The sequence below is a fragment of the Helianthus annuus genome, chromosome 15 (assembly GCF_002127325.2).
Source record: "Helianthus annuus cultivar XRQ/B chromosome 15, HanXRQr2.0-SUNRISE, whole genome shotgun sequence".
Lineage (NCBI taxonomy): Eukaryota > Viridiplantae > Streptophyta > Magnoliopsida > Asterales > Asteraceae > Helianthus > Helianthus annuus.
In genome coordinates, this window is record NC_035447.2 from 55,664,987 (window position 1) to 55,685,671 (window position 20,685).

The 20,685-nt window shown below is 39.6% G+C and overlaps 1 protein-coding gene and 1 non-coding gene across 2 annotated transcripts; one reads left to right on the forward strand and one right to left on the reverse strand.

The window, feature by feature from the left end:
- The first annotated feature begins 646 nt into the window (after positions 1-646).
- Positions 647-2,351, forward strand: LOC110911702 (WRKY transcription factor 71). The gene is made up of 3 exons (XM_022156334.2): positions 647-1,187; positions 1,265-1,408; positions 1,783-2,351. Exons 1-3 carry the CDS (start codon positions 760-762, stop codon positions 2,177-2,179), a joined length of 969 nt encoding a protein of 322 aa, XP_022012026.1. The 5' UTR covers positions 647-759; the 3' UTR covers positions 2,180-2,351.
- Positions 2,352-10,306: 7,955 nt separating this feature from the next.
- Positions 10,307-10,413, reverse strand: LOC118487718. Its single transcript, XR_004882661.1, has one exon. It is a non-coding gene; the product is annotated as a small nucleolar RNA R71 (small nucleolar RNA).
- Between the last annotated feature and the right edge of the window lie 10,272 nt (positions 10,414-20,685).

Sequence of the window (20,685 nt, forward strand, 5' to 3'; positions counted from 1 at the left end):
AAAAAATCAACTTCAATATAACAATTAATTTGGAAAAAGAAAACAACCTTTGAACCCCTTAAAGTGACAAACAAAAAAGCGAACTTTTAACAGCGTAAATGTTAAACTACTTTTTTCCCTTGAATTAAAGGAGAAATATCAATTATAAACTTTCGACTTGTGTATCATTTTTAAAAGTTGTTTATTTTTTGTATTTCTTATAGTCTGATTACATCTCTTGATGTAATTAATAGCTAAAACACAAAAGTTAGCTACTAAAGGATATGTTGCAAATGTTCAATATAATTTGTTGGAAAAAGTGATGAATGAAAATAAGGTAACTCATATATTTGTATCATAGGTCCTGAAAATCAAATTCATACAACTTATTGTTGTATAATTAAATATATTGTGAAGCAAATTGTCTAAATTGTTAAGGGAGATAATATATTATATAATCTCTTTTACCAGTGATGTTCTAGAAATTTTGATTAGATTATAGACTTCTCACCATTATTCACATATACATAATTATATGTTATGAGCATTCAAAAAGAAAATGACAAAACAAAGTCTTAGGGTCTAACAAGTAACAATACTCATCTTTGTCAAACATTTCTTTTACATAGTGGGGTTAGAAACCCTCATACAAATCTTCTCTCTCTCCATTAAACACACAAACATTGTCAAAGCATAAATAAAGACCCATCACCTATTATTTGTCAAACCTCCCTCCTCTTTCTTTGTATATTTCTACTAATTTGATCTCAATCTTCAGCCATGTCTGAAGACAGAAGAGATCTCTACTACCATGATCCATTTCATGATGATCAAAGAACCAATGAGACTCTTTTCTCATTCTTTGGCCCTAATTCCACCGTTAGAGATGATTCTTCAACACCTAATCATCAAAGATTTGATCCTGACTACATGGGTCCAACTCCTTTTTTCACTGGATCTACTGATTACAACACTTTTGGTTACTCATCTTCATCATCACAACAACTTTTTTCTTTTCAAGATGATCAAAAGCCGGTTATGGATACCGGAAACAACTTGCTTGGTGTGATTGAGACTACTCCTGTTACACCCAACTCTTCTTCGATTCGTTCATCATCTACTGATGATGAGCATGAGCTTAAAGAAGGTAAGAAAGAGAATCAATCGAAAGACATAGCCGAAAATGGAGGAGACAGCTCTAAGAAAGTGTAAGTTTGTATGATGCACGAATCATGATTGTATATAGTAGTATATTGATTTTAACTCAGTTATTGTCAACGTATAGGGTTAAGCAAAACAAGAAAGACGAAAAGAAGAAAAGAGAGCCTCGGTTCGCCTTTATGACAAAGAGTGATATCGATCATCTTGAAGACGGATATCGATGGAGGAAATATGGACAGAAAGCCGTCAAGAATAGTCCTTATCCCAGGTACATATCTACGTACATTTATATGTACATAGTATGTGTAAAATTTTATATATGTGTAAAAAAGGATGTTTATCCTCCTCTCTGGACCCTAATTTATGTGTGAATTTGCTATGATCACAAAGTCTACGTACATGGTTTATTAGATCCTGATTGGCAGATATTATTAAAGCTGACGAGTAAATCTTGAAATGGTCCATAATATAATTAAAAAATGAAACCCTATATTCTCTCCAGCTTTCAGTTTTGTGTTTTTCCTATAGAGTCATTGGTTCAAGTGGGAAAATGAAACTTAGTTTCCCATTTGTTGTGGGCACAAAATGCATATTTTTAATCAGGAATTTTATGTAAAGAACAAATCTTGATTTTTGTTACAGGAGCTACTATCGATGCACGACTCAAAAATGTACAGTTAAGAAGCGCGTGGAACGATCATATCAAGATCCATCAACTGTGATCACCACATATGAAGGGCAACATAACCACCACTTACCAGCAACACTGAGAGGAAGTGTTGGTGGTGGAATGCTGTATCCGCCGTCTATGATGGCGGCACAAGGCGCGATGATGACGATGGCCGGCGGATCAAGCTTCCCTCATGAGTTTCGTTTCTACAACTCTATCAGTGGTGGTGGCGATGGCAGCAGCGGCGCTGGAGGTGGTGGTTCGATCTACCAGCAAACCAGTCTAACCCCAATTCAGCAACTTCAGCTTCCTGATTATGGCCTTTTACAAGATATGGTCCCATCCATGACTTTTAAACAAGAACCCTGAGTTCGACCGGACCCCTACCTCCCCCAAGAGAATATCTGACCTTTTGTTGACTTTCACCATTTTATTCATGTGTAGGGTAATGTTTTTGCATCATACTGATATATAAACACCTACTTGCTTATATGTAATTATACTTTTAGTGCATCCATCTATATAGAAACTATTATTCTTCTACAAGTGCTACTTTGTGTTTATATTATGCCTTCTATTTTTTGCTATAAAAGTGATGTCATGTTTAAAAGTGTTTCCATATAACAAACTTAATATACATACAAGGAATATTCCAGTTGATTTACTAACTTAGGAATTCAATTGAGGAATTGATCTATCATTGAAGACTTGAAGAAGTTAGATTTAAGTTCTAAATAATATTTGTTTTAATTATTGTATTAGAATTTTTATTATATGACCAACCTAACCCTCCTTGAACCGTCGAACTGACTCGGGAACTTTTATGAAAGTTCCGGTTCTATAAAATTGGAGTATCCAAAAACAATGACTCGATTGGAATAACTTCTTGGATACACCCTTGATCATGATAGCTCTAATCACCGATGATGGGTTTTATTAATTATGCCATACTAGGAGCATTCACATTTGGACGTAGCCATGCAACACCCATTTGATTTTAGCATTTCCTTTTGTTCAGTTATTTTAATTCTGTAGTTAATTTATAAGAGTCTTATAGTGGTAGTAGTTGCCTCCTAATTTAGCTCAAGTAGTTAGTTGTTATTTCTTTTATGTTTGTATGCGGTATGCCTGTAAATGGCTTTGTGAGTTTGAGTTTAAGCATGAATGTTTTTTCTAAAAGTTCTTCGTGTTTCTTATCTATTTTCTTTGAATCAATTGGTAAACGATTCTGTTCGTAACAATTGGTATCAGAGCCGTCGTGATCCCCCATGAACCATGGCCGCTCAAACTCTATCCGAACGTGAGTTGTTGGATCGAATCGAGTCAAGTATTGCTCGGTTAATCGATATTCTGAAAAACCGACCTTGGTTCCCAACCCCGTCCACCACAACACCAACACCACCACCGGCCACTGTCGCCTCACCACCACCATAGTTGTCATAAAACCTCCCCCATTTGTGGCACCACCACCAAAACCTACCATACCATTAGTCACACCGCCACCGAAACCCATCCCCTCCGCACCGTGTACACCCATTCCTTATCTATCGATGTTTCCTTCTCTGTCCTTCGTGCAATTTTTGGAGAAGAGAAAATGTGTACAGAGTGTTTTTTATTCCTTCGTGGACACCATGCAAGATTGGAGATTGGGGGCTCAAGACAACATGCAACATGCAACCCACATAGCCATGCAACACCCTTCTAATTTTAGCATTTTCTTGTGTTCAGTTATTTGAATTATCACTACAAGAACAGGGCACCTTTAGCGGCGACAGGCGTCGCCGGTATTGACCACTTTTGTCTCTGCTATTGACTTTTAGCGGCGACATGTCGCCGGTAAAACGTCGTCAGTATTGCTCGGACGCTATTGACCGGCTTTCGCCGGTAAAGACGTCTGTCGCCGGTATTGACCTTGGTCGGTAAAGGTTGAAAGTGTCGCCGGTATTGATTACCTGTCGCCGCTAAAAGTGTCGCCGGTATTGATTACCTGTCGCCGCTATTAGGTTAACCAGGATAAGATTTGTGTGGCTAGGATTTGTGTCGCCGGTATTGATTACCTGTCGCTGGTATTGACCTACTTTTCGTCGCCGGTATTGCCTTTTAAGTCCCCAACCGTTAGATCAGGATTTTGATCAACGGCTGGGGTTTGGTCTCAGGGTGTGTGACACGGATCGACCAATAGCGGCGACATTAGGCCTGTCGCCGGTATTGGTGTCGCCGCTAATGGCCTCCCATTCTTGTAGTGTATATATGTAGTTAATTCGTAATCTTGTTGTTGTAATGGTAGTAATGCCCTCCTAGTTTAGCTCGAGTAGTTATTTTTTTTTCTGTTTGTAAATGGCTTTGTGAGTTTGAGTTTAAGCATGAATGAAAATATTATGAATTGAGTCTAATTCTTTCTAAAAGTTCTTCCAGTTTCTTATCTATTTTCTTTGGATTAATTGGTTAACGATTTGATTCGTAACATTAGGTGTCCATCTATTTCTTCATCTCCAAAATTTAGAGATTTCCTTTATTTTGCATCTCCATCAGAATCTCCATCTCCGTCTCCACATCCACAATTTAGAGTTTCATGAATAATGATTCTCTATATATAGAGATCCACCATATCTAGAATTTTTTTTGTGAGTATCTAAGAAAGTGAAAAATAATAAAATAATTATTTGCGAGTGAGATAGAGAGGGAGAATGGGATGCGTTGGGTTAAACAAATTTATAGAAAGATGATATTTAATTATTTTTTTAGATAGAGGGATGGAGATTATATTGTGAATGCTCTAAGGCTAAAGGGTGTGGGGATCATGGTTGGGACATGATTTATCACGTAGAAACATGAATGGAAGGCTATACCACCCTCTTCCCTAATCCACCATGGTTTGTATGGATTAAACCATAACAACCATGGTCCTCCTTTTCATTTTTCAAGTAATCATTTCTTTTTACTTTAGACAAAGATAAATTAAAATAAATAAGGAGATAATGGTTTGGGTCATGACTACACCCTTAGGGTAGTGGTTTTGAATTGTGGAATAGAGGTGGGTGATATGACACTGACGTAGAGGGTCATGAGGGTCATAACCAAACCCTATAGCCTAACCCTAAATGACTATGATTGCCCTAATTGACCATCAATTACCAATGTTGATCCTAATTGACTAGTAATTACCTAAATATACTAGTAACGGCTCTATATGACCCTAACTAACCATCAATTGTCAAAATTGAGTGACATTGACCTGCATAGACTCTCCTTGACCATCACATGAAATCATTAATCCTAAGTCTACTTGGTATACTCTAAAATCCATATGTGTTAATCCTACTTGACATCCGTTAACACTTGTTATACCGCTCCTGAAGGGTGTTAAGAGACATTAAAAGCTTCACATGTTAAGAAGTTAACTAGGAGAGAGAGAGAGAGAGGGAATCAAGCATTGCAAAATTTACACACACACACACCACATGCTATATATATATATATATATATATATATATATATATATATATATATATATATATATATATATATATATATATATATATATACTAATAAATTTAAGAGGTGTTAATGGGGGTTAAACCATTTCCTTGTTGCGAGGTGAAGTGAAAGAGGGTCAAGTTGGTGACGTGACGCCTACGTGTAGTTAAGGGACTTGAAAGTATACCCCATAGCCAATATACTATCGTTAATCATGATTGACCATTCTACGGCAAATATGATTTTTTTTTGGATCTCATGGGATCTATCGATAATCACCAACGAATTTTCATGGGATATTTCGACAACAGTTGAAAGATATTTGTTTGGATCTTGTGAAATTTGTGGGTGATTACTGATATTTTTCTTTTTCGACAAACATTTTAAAACTATTTTTTTCTTTCTTTAGGATGGTGGGTGTGGTTCACGCCACATAGGCTCCATGTCACATAGGAGACTTCAAAATTTCAACCCTCTAACTTGAATACAATGGTTTAAAGTCCCTATCATGATTACCTAATTATTTGTTTTTTTATTTTTTATTTTTTTTTAATTTATATACCATTTTTAAAACAAAATTAAAAAAAAAACACAATTTCAATAAAATAAATAAAAATATTACAAACTACTTACAAATAAAAAAACTACAAAGTTAATTAAAAAACAACCAACTTAAAAATAAAAATAAAAATAAAAACCTACTAAAATCTATATATATTTTGCTCGGATTTTTGGCTTACGAACCTTTAAAATAACTCGGTCATCCGCCGGTAGGTTGGAAAAGTCTTTCTCGGGAAACTTTGTATCTTTCTCGATTTATTTCTCCATTTTAAGTTCATGCTCTTTTCCTTGATCGAGAGAAGCCAAGTGAGTCTATCGTCGTACTCGTCAAACCTTGATGGGCCATCCAATAGTGCTAAGGAGGAGGTGTCTCGTGCTCGTGCTGCTGCCTTGCTTCTATCCCTACTCTTTGATCGTGGCAACTCTTGAGGTTCCTCGAAATGCAATTCATCTAAGTCGTCGTTTAAGTTAATAGTAGCACGAGCATCAGACTCAAATGGTTCCTTGGTCGTTGTTGATTTGGACCGTTTTGACCTATGGGCCATTGGGTCAAATAGTGGTACAAGATGCCACTTTGGAGATTTTCATAGAAGTTCCCATGAAGGTAGCATCGGATGGCCATCACACATTCTATATTCGGTGTGGGTGGCGGTCATGATGTCCACGTCGCTTGAACCGCTTCTTCTTTTGTGATTGTTGACGAGGCTACTGTGTATGTTGTTGAAGTTGTTAATCTTGGTGCGCATTGCGATCCACTTGCCCGAAAACAAATCGCGTGTATGATATTCATCACAACCCATTGCGGCGAAAAAATTTTCACGTATACGCCTCCTAAAGACGACTATTTCTTGGTCGGTTGCTATAAATTGAAAAAAGAATTTAGTAGCAACAAAATAAAAATAAAAATATATTTAAAAAAGTTAATGGAGAAAAAAATTACAAACAATCGGATCCTCCGACACGTCGAGCCATGCTTGTGGCAATGCAAGTTCTTCGGTAGGCGTCCACCTCTCGATCGTTTGAGAAGCACGTTTGACATTCTCGCCCTTTTTACGGTGCCTTTTCGATCGTCCACCTTTTGAGGAAATGGGTTGGGTGTCGGGTATGTTTTGGGTTTCTGGTATGTTTTGGGTTTGGGGTATGTTTTGTATTTGCGGAAAAAATGGTGGTGCAGAATAGTATCCAAAAAACCGGGAAGCAGTGGTGGCGTTGTCGGATGAGGGGAGGATAATACCCAATCTCACGCGTTTGTGGGTCTCTTCGGTATCGTTCTTCTTGCTCGTTGTTTGCTAAATTACCCCAAAACAGATTGTTGGGTTCCCACGCGTTTTGATTGTTAGGAAACATTGTGTGAGTATGAAAGAATGTATAAAATTTATGGAGAATAGATGGTAGAAATGGTATGGTTTGAGTAAAAATGTAGGATATATTGTCACACCCCAACCGATGGCGGAAACATCGGAGTGAGACGAAAACAAATCGCTCAAAGCTTCATAACACTAAATTGTGACAACAGTTAATAACTCAAATTTCATAAATTGCTAAATGTCATACATTGTTTCAAACAAAACCAAACATGTTAAAATTATATCAAACATGAATCGAAATTCAAACATTGTTTATTACTAAGGTGTGTTTCTAAATCCACCCTAGACTCGTTTCTTCAATGCCATCGTCTATCAACCTGCAACATGTATTTAAATAATGATCAACAAATATGTTAGCTAATATACAAGTTTGAATACATAGCATAATACGAAAATGTTTTAACTGTGCTCATATCCAACATGATAAATGTATACTGATGTGTGCAAAATGCAACATATAAATTACATCAAATGTGGCATAAAACTAACCCTTTTTTAGTACTAATGTTGAAAAAAGTATGTTTTTGTCTTTCTTTTGTATTTTCAGGATTAAATGAGCTCAAATGAACAAAAGAAGCAAAAAGGCAGCTAAATCTAACATAAATACAAGAAAAGGAACAAACATGGCATGCCCGACCCCCCCGACAACATCTTCCCAAGCAAAAACAAGAGAACAGAAGGCAGAACACGCCCCGTGCTCAGTGAGCATGGGGGCGTGCCCAAGTGTCTGCAGAAAAGACAAAGTTGTAGATGCTTCTATCACCCACCACGGGGACGTGCCCAGCGGACACGGGGCCGTGGTCAACTCTAAGATTCGCAGAATCTGAGGAAATCTTGATAGTACAGATACGCTTCTACAAACGGGGTCGTGCTAGCGGACATGGGGGCGTGGTCAACTAATGCAGACAAACTGCATTTAATGAAGAAAGAGAAGATGGGTGGACACGGTGTCGTGCCCAATGGACACGGGGCCGTGCCCAATGGACACGGGGCCGTGTCCGTGCTACTGTGCAGGCTATAAATAATGAAGAAAGAGAAGATGGGCGGACACGGGGCTCATTTGCAAACCATCCCTTGGCACACCACCTCTCTCACACTTCATCCACCAACCACCACCATCACAACACCATCATCCACCACCATCATCCATCATAGAGTGTGTGAATAGTCTCGGGATCCAAGATTGATCGTAAGAGTTCTTAACAATCAAAGGCCATGTTTGCCTAAGTCTCTTACATCACTTGGTGAAGACAAGTGTCTAGTGTAATACTTTTTATTTTTAATCTTTTCGCACTTTTTATTTGGTTATGTATTAATGACTTTAATAACTAGTTTCTTATGTTGAAGGTGAATCTTCCTTATCATTTATCCGTGGTGTCTTGGCATTATTTTACTGTCTATATAAAATAAAAGATTTTCACCATTCATATCTCCACGGTCTATATGGATATATGTTGGCTACCTGGTCAGGGGTTAAAGGAATGGTTTGGTAAGAGTCTTGCCTTGTTTAGTGTATAGATCCTGCAAGGACCTGTGTCAAATTTAGTAGGACCTCCTTCAATACCCACCGGTATTGGATGGCGGGGGTCCAAACTCTTTGATCCCCTCATATGTAAGCTACTATTAAAACTTTAACCTGGCTACTTAGGACTATATCCCTGCTGACTCGGACTACTTAGCCGAGGGTAACGTCACCTTCAAAAGAGGGGCCTACCACATTATGCATTAATAACTTAATTAATTATCTTTCAATAATCCAACCCTTTAGGATTGTATCCTTGCTGACTCAAACTACTGGGTTGAGGGTAACGTCACCTTCAAAAGAGGGGCCTACTACAATAACTAAGATAATCTCTTAAAAAGTGCAAAAGTGCAGAAATAATCAAAGGTTGCACTAAACACGAGTCGGATCCAAGTGATTCATCTTGTCTATTTGTTTTTATTTTATTTTATTTTTCAGCATTTTAATTAGTTTTATTTTTCTAGTTTAAAAACCTTTTTTCTAAACTTTTGATTTGATTAGACGTTGAGGATAAACCGGTATTAAAAGCTCTTGTGTCCTTGGACGACCTCGGTATCTTACCAACACTATACTACGCTCACGATGGGTGCACTTGCCCATATGTGTGTTTAGTGTTAGTAAATATCGTGTTTTATAAATTTAAAACTTGGCTAAGAAAGTTAAAAACTATACGACACTTCACACGCATCAAGTTTTTGGCGCCGCTGCCGGGGACACAAGGATTTTAAGAAAGTTAGGAATCAACGGCCTAATCGTTTTTCTAATTTTTCTGTTTTTTTAGGATTTTCTTAATTTTTCAGCTTCTGCGGAGCTTAGCACGGGCCATGCCTGGTCGGACACGGGCCGTGCTCAGCATTGTTACTGGCAGTTTTTATTTTCCGAGTTACAGAGAGTTGAGCACGGGGCCGTGTCGAACTCCCCAGTAACAGGGATCCGGAAAACAATCACTGTATCTCCGACCACGGGCTGTGCTCATCTGAACACGGGGCCGTGGTGAAGCTTCTGACCAACGTTCTTTTTTGTTTTTATTGTAGGACTTGGAACCCATACGCCACATCTGAACTTTCCACGTAGTGTATGAGCTCCAGTTCTAGTAGAGACATAAAAGAACCCCTAGACGAACCCAAACGCTTTCTAAGAAGAAGGCTTAAAGCTAAAAACCAAGAGAAAGTTTCGGGGTACCCACTTCCAATGGCGGACCAACGTACCCTCAAGGATTACCTACGACCCACCGTAGGTAATCTCGGCGCCGCTATCAATGCACCGAATGTCGAAGCCAACAACTTCGAACTTCGGCCACATTTGATACAAATGCTTCAAAACTCCACAACCTTACATGGGCTTGCGGACGAGGATCCCCATCTACATATTACTAATTTCTTAGACATATGTGATACCTTTCGGATCAATGGAGCATCAAACGACGCCATCCGCCTTCGAATGTTTCCATTTTCACTAAAAGACCGAGCCAAGGCTTGGCTTATTACCCTCCCAGTTGGCTCGGTAAACACATGGGATGAACTAGCCCAAAAGTTTCTATATAAGTATTTCCTTCCTGCTAAAACGGCTAAATTAATGACTGAAATTAATACATATTCACCAGAGGATGGGGAATCCTTATATGAAACTTGGGAAAGGTTCAAGGAGCTACTAAGAAAGTGTCCTCATCACGGTCTTGCGGTATGGCAACAAGTATCCACTTTCTATAATGGGTTGTTGCCAATCTAGCCAATCTAGCCCACTAAGACTCCTCTGGTTCCGTACCCCGGTCGGTTAATTCGTCAAAAGACCGATGAGCAATTCGCAAAGTTCGAAAATTTACTAAAACAATTGCATGTTAATATTCCATTTATCGAAGTCCTAACTCAAATGCCTAAATATTCAAAATTTATGAGGGACTTCCTCACTCATAAAAGGAAAATTGAATCATTGCAATTAGTTAATTTAGGCGAAGAATGCTCCGCCTTACTACTCAACAAACTCCCTCAATAGAAGATTGACCCTGGAAGCTTCACAATTCCTTGTTCGATTGGGGAATCCCCCATTCGCAATGCACTAGTCGATCTCGGGGCCAGCATCAACCTCATGCCTGCATCAATGTTCAACCGACTCGGCCTAGGGAACACAAGCCCTACAAAAATGAGCGTACAACTCGCCGATAGGTCCGTCAAATATCCACAAGGTGTTGCTGAAAATCTATTGGTCAAAGTCAGCGAATTTGTCTTCCCGACCGAATTTGTCATACTAGATATGGAGGAAGATACCAAAATACCACTCATCTTAGGAAGGCCATTCCTAGCTACGGCCCAACCGGTGATGGACATGAATGGTGGAACACTAACATTGAGGATTGGGGACGAGGAAATGAAGTTTGGAGTTGGAAAAAGGGTAGAAGACGACGAACCGGTCAACTACATGAAGGTCATAGACTCAAGTTTGGATGATGCTCTCCGACGGTGTAGCATGGGATGCAAAACATCCCACTTGGGTAACATATGACCAGGATTTGGGTCTAGCCAAGGACCCTTATAAACATGGCGCACCACGGAGGCATTCCGCGGAACTATCCTTACTTTAGTTTAGATTAAATTTTACGTTTTCTAGTTTAGTTTTAATTTTCAGGAATAAAACACACTCGGGATGGTGAAAAATACCAAGGGAAACTTGAACCAGCACCCCATGCACAAAAACAAGGCCACCCGACAATTTTTCTTCATTACAGCAAGTTCAGCATGGGGTCGTGCTCACCCAACACGCCCCGTGCCCAACCATCTGCAGAAAATGCCCAGTTCAGGTAACTGGACATGGGGCGTGCTCGCTAAACAATCCCCCGTGCCCAGGCTTCTGTTTCTTTTTACTAATTTCTGTTACTGGCGATCTGAACACGGGGCCGTGCCCGGACACCACGGGGCCGTGCCCGGACACCACGGGGCCGTGCCCGGACACCACGGGGCCGTGCCCGGACACCACGGGGCCGTGTCCAGACGCCCAGTAACATAAATTTTTGCTTTTCACACCTTTTTACATATTCAATCAACCTAAAAACTTATTTTTGGGAGATATTGAGGACAATGTGTAATTTAAGTGGGGGGGATGATAAAACCTTGAATCTTGCAAGTCCTAATTACAAGCCTTACACAAAACTCTATTGGAACCGCTAATCACCCCAAATTTTTTCAAAAAAAAATTCATTTTTTTACTTGTCTAGGTTTAATTTGGAAATCTCAAGTTCTAAAAAGGTTATATTTTTACAAATTTAAAACCGACAGCGTCGTGATAAAAAGAACCAACATAAGAAAATTATGAAACCACATGACAAATCTAGTTAAAATTTGATTATATATACTTGATCACATAAAAACTCATTCCCACAAAAAAGTGAGTTTTGAGCCTTTATTGAGCATACAAATACACATCTTTAAACTAAAAGCTCATTTTTCGTTTCTTGTGTGAATAGCCGCTTGGTTCTTACGACTCTAGAACTTGCCACGATGATACATTCCCGGTCCTTACCAACTTAAACCCGAGTAAGTAAATGATGGAGGCATTAGGACTAACCCTTTTTTATTTCTACACCATTATTTTTCTTTTTTTTTACCACCTACCCAAAATCCCCCTAGTTAACCCCTTTGAGCCTAAACCTTTTCATTTCTTAACCCAAAACAAACACCCCTTTACCCACCAAAACCCTTTTTTTAAACCCTTTATTTTAGTAAGAAAGCTCGATTTTTCTTATGACTTCCTTATCAAAAAAAAATGATGATGATGAAGTGTAACACCTCGTAAAATCATACCCAATAAAATAAAGACACGTGGCATGTAAGACAAACGTGTCAGGAACCCGGATCAAATAAGGATGTATGATAGGATTTAAAAAGGGCGTTATGTTATTAAAAATACCTCTGAACGACCCAAGTTATAAATCCTAAGATCCTTAAATCGTTATGATAAACATCTAGCCGGTTGTTTCTAAATAAACAAAATTCCATCTTTTATATGGAAATTGGGTCTTCAGGAATGTTACTACAAAATCCTGATTTAAATTCTTGTTTAAAGGAAGATGAAAATAGTTTAATAAAGCATGTCCAACCTTTATGAGAATCCAAGATGAATTCTTGTAATTTCCGTCGCTTAAAACCTTGCCATAAGGATCCAAAGTGAGAATGTTCATGCAAGGCATGCAAAAGCCTGCCCACATGGTCCCCTACTGCAGTAAAAGCCTAAGAATTCGACACTACATTTTTGCATGGTTAAAATTTGGAAGTTTGCAAGATTTTTGGCTTCTGGCCATCGGTTACGGGCCGTATGGCTTTAAGCTTATGGTCCGCAAGGAGCATATCTAGGCGCATCAGACCAGGGTCGGTTATGGACCGTATCCGTATAAGCTTACGGTCCGCAAGTGGTGGATACGGACCGCAAGGCATTCTGCTTACGGTCCGTAAGGCTGTCGCTGGCAGCAAGTTTTGGACAGCTGCCTGTCCTTCAGGTTACACCGCCTTATTAGTGTGGTATTTGAATTCAGGAGCTTGGTAGGTAGTATATAGCCACATAGGGGCACCTGGGATCATCTCACAACACTTGTAGACTTCCTTGGCTTAATCTTGTGCATTGTAGTTCACTATATAAGAAGTAGAAGTGGTGAACATTGTGACTTGCTCATTTGGAAAATTGTACAAGACTTCTCTGGAGCTCCTGGACAGCAACCAACTCTTCTTAGGCCTCATAAGCATATTTAGGAATCTTGTAAGTGTCCTTAACCCTCTCTAATTCATTTTAGCTTAGTTAATTAGCTAAAAGTCAAACCGTCGTAATTAAGGTTTGACTTTGAGATTAGTCAATAATTACCCAGTCAAATCTCGAATTAAAAATACCTATAAGTAGGTAATTATGAGGGTAATAAACCCTTAAAAGGGTATTTTCAGATTCCCACTCTAACTATGTTAATTGTCGAGTCAAAGCCTATTGTAAAAAGTCAACAGAATGCTTATTTTCAAATTAAAGCATAATTAGCAATGTAGGATACATGCAACCTGTTTGATCATTAATATAACTTGGTAATTGATATAAGAACATGTCTAAACATGTTCAACTCGATAATTTTCAGTTTAGGCTCGGTTTGGAACCGAAAGTCGCAAAGTTTGACTTCTGCTTTGACTTTCAGTTCTGACCCGTTTAAGCCAAGTTTAGGATTGCCTTAGAGCTTCTTTTGGACCTATTCACATGTTAGTATAACCCCCTGTGATTATACAACTTGGTTCATTAGATATCCTATTCACATGCATGTTTCCGTTAAATGCTTATATGTTGACCATTATGCCCAAATGACCTTACAATATGATTTTTGAAAAGGTAAAAGGGTAAACACCTTAGCTACTGATTTATAAACTTGCATCTAAAATTTAACATCAGTTTGAGGTATAGATTAAGAGCTATGCTCATTAGCGTAATTAGAAGCTTCTTTAATAATTAAATGGCATAAATTGCATATAGCCTATCTAAACCCAAATTTTTATACAAAACCTTGTACCTACTGATATAAAAAAAAATATTTGGGGATTTTTAAAGCTTTTTATTCAATTTTAGGCTGAGCATAACTTAGTGTTCTAAGCTTAATTCGGTTAATGCCGGTTTTGTCCTTTTAAACTATAAAATGAGTTTTATAAATCCTATTGACCCCAAACCTTTTTCTACTGATTCAATATGATAAATAAATTATTTTGAGCCTTCTGGAATATTAAAAAATATCAGCTTTTTATACAAAACCCGGAAATGGCTCCAAATCGCCTTTTTAAGCATTTTTAACACATAAGTATGTAATAAAACCTTTTTAAAACATATGGGGTTAATACCTACTGATGTATTCAGTAAATTTTTATATTCTAACAGTAGGCAAATATTTTAAACTCAGAAATCCAGTTTGGACCTTTTAGGAATATGGGAAATTACCAAAATGCCCCTACGGAGCATAGAATGGTTATAAGTAGTAAATTTCACATATATATGATACCCTACTGTTATAACTTATTAAATTAAGTATATTTACTGATTTATTCAGACCTGTAACTCAGGTTATTATTTAAACTCTTTTACACACTTTAAAATGACCAAAATGCCCTTAGGAGGCATAGTGTGGCTTTAAAACCATTTGGGGCATAATGGAAGGTATCTTACTAATATCACAACATGTTTAAGGCATATTAACTTAGGAAACTTGTATATGACTCTTATGGTTACTCGTTACACACTTACGCGTTCGGGTCGGCTTATGTAACTAGTTTACCCATTTTAGCCGAAACGGGTCAAACCATATCATTTCTGTCTCAAAATCCAGAATGTGATTAAGTTACCCATATTAAACAAGTATGCAAGCTTGTCGGGTCAAAACCACATTCTAAAATGGTCTTCGCCTTATCATGCGTTTAAAACGTAATCTTCATTTAAAACTAACCGGTCTAAGCTTAGGCTAAATTAAAAGACCCGTTAGGATTCTAATAGATTATTAAAAACCTTCATTCCAGATATAGGAGCCCAGTAAAAGCTATCTGTACTTGTTGATTTGATACGGCTGGGATTAAGTTTATATTTAGCTCAGGTAAATACATTTAACTTATTTTCCCTTATACGGGCTTGGGGTACGGTATATAAAATACCGCTTGGTCAGGTAATTGACCTTAACCGGTCGGTGGTTAAGTGTTGTCAAAATGACCCGTTTGATAATGTTGTCTTATTTGTTTAACACCTTTGGGGGTTTAATGACCATGTCCCGGATATCCTTGGCATCATTCAAAGAATGGCCACGACCTTAGCACACGGGTGTAGGCGTACACCCGTAGTGCATTCAAATCAATAAAGTATAATCGTCGGTACAAGAGAAGTCTCGCGGCAGAACTATACTAAGTGGTGTGTCTATTAATCTTTAACCCAGCACGACCCGGATAACTGAACGCATAACAAACATGTAATTATTTTACAAGATTATAAGCAAATAATTATCCCAAGTTATAAAAAGTTTTGTGCCGCGGGCATTCAAATCAATTTTAAACCTTTTCAAAATGAGTCAGTTAAATTGTATTTACCAGTGTAAACTGACGTATTTTACAAAAAGGCTAAGTGCAGGTACTACGCGTAATAGGCTGGCCACTCCTTAGCATCAATAAAAGTCTCGCAAGCTTAGGATGCATGAAGTCTGTTGAATAAAAGTTTCCTCTTTGTTTTGATCCGCCTATGGATCTATTTCAACTGTTTGTGATACTTGATATTACAATTTATTTGGTTGAAATAAATCTATCTTTTGCTTCCGCTGTGCATTTATATTTTGTATTGCTTGACTATGACGATATCAACTACGTCACGGAACCCCCACCGGGCCCACCGGTGACATGTGGAAAATAGGGGTGTGACAGGTTAGTATCAGAGTCAACGCTGAGTGAATTAAACACTAACCATTTATGTTTAATCTCAGTTAAATAAATGCACATTCCTCGAGTTCCGAGTCTAGACAAAGAACATAGGACAAATTCTGTTTTGTTTATTTTTTGTCTTTTATTTTATATATTTTGGTTGTTATCTTAATCGTGTTGCAGGAAAGAATGCCGCCAAGGTTTTTGAGATGTAGAGGCAAGGGCCCAGTTACGGGCCATGACCATGAAGCCGGGCCTTCGCACTGGCGTACACCATCGATCACAATGACCCACTAGCCCTCAGGAGCCGTGGAGGGTTTACGTTGAACTCGGGAGGCGATCAGTCTCCTTAAGTTCCTCACCGTCCTACTTGCATTCTTTCGGGCCGCAATCCGAAAACGAGCCCGACAACCCTCCGCCTTCCTTCATACCCTTGTAGCGGTCAAACTCCCACCATTCTTTTGGTGACCCTGCCCCTGCTTTCCAGAGCCGGTTCAACCCGGCTAATTTTATCCAAGAACCCATGGGTTTTAACCCACTAGGACCCGAAGATCACTTCTTGGGTGAAAATGACATGGACGAGCATACGGATCCCGTGGAGCCTGCAACCGGGACTCCAAACCACCCCATCGAAATCTCCGATGGGTCATCTTTTCATGGATTACCTTACCGTGGTCCTGACAGCTACGAGGCGAGATTCAGGCAGATTGACTGGTATTTCACTCCCTCTCACCACTCGTCCCCATACCAGCAACAGCAGCAGGATCCTTCCGAGGATTCCCGTTTTGTGGCAGTCACTCTGCCACCACCACCACCAGTGGAACAGCAACCGCCTCCAGAGCCACCGAGGCGTAGGAGGTCAAACGCACGAATGTCCGTGCGAGGGGGAGTCCGCATCAGCACTCCCCAGCCCTCGAGTGGCAGTCATTATCCGCCACTCCAAGAAGAAGAAGACCCACAGATGGGGGGTCCATCAAACCCCATCCCAGAGATAAACTCTGCGCCTATGGCGCCACCATTGGGTTTTGATAACCCAATCCCTGCCTACGCCGGTTCAGCGGCGTATAACCCTTTTGAGCAACCGGCTCATACCCAGTACGACTATGCCAATGTGGACCCATACCAGGAAGCATGGGACTACAATGCTCGTCACCCAGAGGGACCCTATGGTGGTCTTTGGACCATTGGCTATCCAACTTATGGGTACCAGCGTCCGCCACCTCCTCAACCTCTGTATCAGCCGCAACCACAACTAATCCCGCTGGAGCGCCAACAAGAAGTCCTTGAAAGATTGGACCGATGTGAACGGGAGATTCAGACCGAGCGCAGTAACACTCGAGGCTTCTTCAAGGGGTTGTCAGACTTGATCAAAGGGAAGTCCAAGAGAAGGGGTCATTGAAGACCTTTTGTTATTTATTTTATTTAGTGGTAATCAAGTCCCTGCGTGGGCTTTTGCTTCTGTACTCAACCCCTGCGTGGGCTTGTCTTTTAGTATTCTGCCCCTGCGTGGGCATGTCTTTTAGTTAACCCCTGCGTGGGTTTGTTTGTTTGTATTTCGCCCCTGCGCGGGCATGTTGTTTCTTAAAAAGTCCCGTTTAGGGCAAATGTTGTACTTGTTAAATTTTAAGTAATGGAATGGTTGAATTTAAATTTTCATATTTGTTTATTATTAAGTATATGCATAAACTTAAAACGCAAAGTAAAATGAAAATAACATTTCCTATTAAAGAAGATCTACCAATATTATAAAATGGCAAAACCTAAAAAGGGACAAGACCTAGCCATGTGTCATTTTAAGACAAGGCCAAGATGGTATCTCCATAATTAGATTCAGATCCATAATTAACATCTCAACTTAGGATTGTTCTGCGTTTAATATTAAAAGTGAATCTTAGGGGTAAAACCTAGCCACGTGTCATTGTAGACATGGCCAAGATGGTAGAACCTGTCTAAAAGATTCCAAAATTTTGTTAACATGCTGGGCAAATTGTGATGCAGTAAAAATCACACAGGCCATCTTTAAAATTGGGTTAATTTAAATTCCCTGTAATTATATAACCATCCTTTGAGGATGAAGTGCCTACGGGTAATAGTTAACGTCCTCTGGGACTAAGAGACAGTTGAAGTCTGTAACTCACTGTCTAGAAAAGGGTAATGAACTGTGATTCAGACCCAAATACCTCGATTCTGTGAAAATCCTGGTTATAAACCGTCCTTGGGACTAGAATTTTATGCTAATATTAAAGTGTGATATAGGATTATAATAAAGGTCCCGAATAAATAAATGAATAACAAATTAACCAGAAATGGCTATTAAAACCATGGTTAATAAATCATAAAGTATTATAAAAGCCTCTAAATAAAACCTTGCCTATTATTTTTCTATATGTAGCAATTGAAGCTGCATGGCTAGGTCGGATGAAGTGAATAGTCATCCGGTGGAAAACCACGATAATGCTAAGATACAGCTGACTGGTGCGGAGCTGCAAGCACTAGTTGATAATGTTGTTACAAGGGCTTTGGATTGACAAAACAGTGAGTATAGTGAGACTCACAGTAGGACCCTGTCTACACCGCACACCAAGCCAAAGACTCATTCGGAGGGTCACAGCAAGCCACCTTCTAAGAATAGTGAGTCTAAGAAAGATGATGATAGGCACTCCTCAAACCATAACAGTGTTCCGCCCAAGAAGATAGTGTTTGATGATACCCCACGTACCAAGTCCTGTACGTATAAATATTTTGTGTCTTGTAAACCCCGAGATTTTACTGGGGAGAAAGGGCAGTGGATTGCATGACTTGGCTGGATGAAATGGACACTGTAGTGGACATTAGTGGTTGTGCGGAGAGGGATATTGTGAAGTTTGTATCCCAGTCTTTTAAAGGTGAAGCCCTGGCCTGGTGGAGGTCGTTAATTCAGGCTACTGGGAAGATTCCGCTGTATAACATGTCATGGAATCAATTTGTTGCTCTCATCAAGGAGAACTACTGTCCTCAACACGAGGTGGAAAAGATAGAATCTGATTTTCTATCCCTGGTCATGAAGAACCTGGATTGCCAGGCTTATCTTACAAGCTTCAATACTTTGTCAAGGTTAGTTCCTTACCTCGTGACACCTGAACCTAAAAGGATAGCCCGTTTCATTGGGGGTCTGGCCCCAGAAATAAAAGCAAGTGTCAAGGCCTCTCGGCCCGCTACATTCAGATCAGCAGCTGACATATCTCTGTCCCTCACGCTGGACGTAGTTAGACAGAGATCACTGAGAAACGCGGATGCTGAGAAAAGGAAACACGAAGATGATGGTTCACGACGCTCAGACAAGAAGCGCAAGGGAAACGACGACCACAAGAAAGGGTCGGGATCCAAGAAAGGTGATCAACAGACGGGTGATAAACCCAAGTGCAAGGTTTGTAAGAAGCACCATTTTGGAAGGTGCGGGTACGAGTTGAAGTCCGAGTCCTAGCCGAAAGCATGTGGGATTTGCAAGTCATTGGACCACAAGGCACTGAATTGTAAGAAAATCAAGGACGCTACGTGCTATAACTGTAATGAAAAGGGGCATCTGAGGACCAACTGCCCAAAGCTGGCAAAGAAGGCTGAGGAGGGAAAGAAGACCAACGCCAGGGTCTTCCAGATGAATGGTCAGGAAGCTATCCAGAACGACAACGTGATAACAGGTACCTTCCTTGTAAATGATACCTATGCAAGGATACTTTTTGATTCTGGAGCATATAAATCCTTTATAGATAATAAATTTTGTGAGTTATTGAAATTACCTGTTAAGGCCCTAAGTGTGAAATATGAAGTGGAATTAGCTGATGGAACCATAGAAACCGTTTCAACTGTATTAGATGGATGTGTCTTATCCATTAGGAACCACTCCTTTCCTCTGTCCTTGTTACCTTTTAAGCTAGCCGGCTTTGATATAGTGATATATATGGATTGGTTATCACATAACCAAGCCCAGATTGTGTGCAACAAGAAGCAAGTGGTGATCAAGACTCCGTCTGGTGAACCACTTACCATTCAGGGAGATACTCAACATGGATTGCCTGAGCAAGTGACTATGCTCAAGGCATCCAGATGTCTGAAGAAGGGTTGTGTCATCTATATGGCACAGGTAACTATTGATGAGGAAAAGCCTAAGATTGAAGATATACCTGTCATTTCTGAATACCCCGAAGTTTTCCCGGAAGAACTACCTGGTTTGCCACCAGATAGGCAAGCGGAATTTAGGATTGACATCATCCCCGGAGCTGCACCTGTGGCTAGAGCACCTTATAGATTAGCGCCAACATAAATGAAGGAATTGAGGACGCAGCTAGATGATTTGCTAGCCAAAGGTTTTATTAGACCTAGTTCGTCTCCATGGGGAGCACCAATCTTGTTCGTTAAGAAAAAAGATGGTTCGATGCGTTTGTGCATCGATTACCGTGAGCTTAATAAGGTCACTATCAAGAACAGGTATCCTTTGCCCAGGATCGATGATCTGTTCGACCAGCTACAAGGAGCAAGCTACTTTTCTAAGATTGATTTGAGGTCAGGCTA

What these genes read in the sequence shown, in the direction of transcription:
- LOC110911702 (XM_022156334.2), top strand. Translation starts at nt 760, where the DNA reads ATGTCTGAAGACAGAAGAGATCTCTACTACCATGATCCATTTCATGAT. An exon ending in GGAGACAGCTCTAAGAAAGT is followed by an intron (nt 1,188 to 1,264) that starts GTAAGTTTGTAT and finishes GTCAACGTATAG; the next exon opens with GGTTAAGCAAAACAAGAAAG. An exon ending in AAGAATAGTCCTTATCCCAG is followed by an intron (nt 1,409 to 1,782) that starts GTACATATCTAC and finishes TTTTTGTTACAG; the next exon opens with GAGCTACTATCGATGCACGA.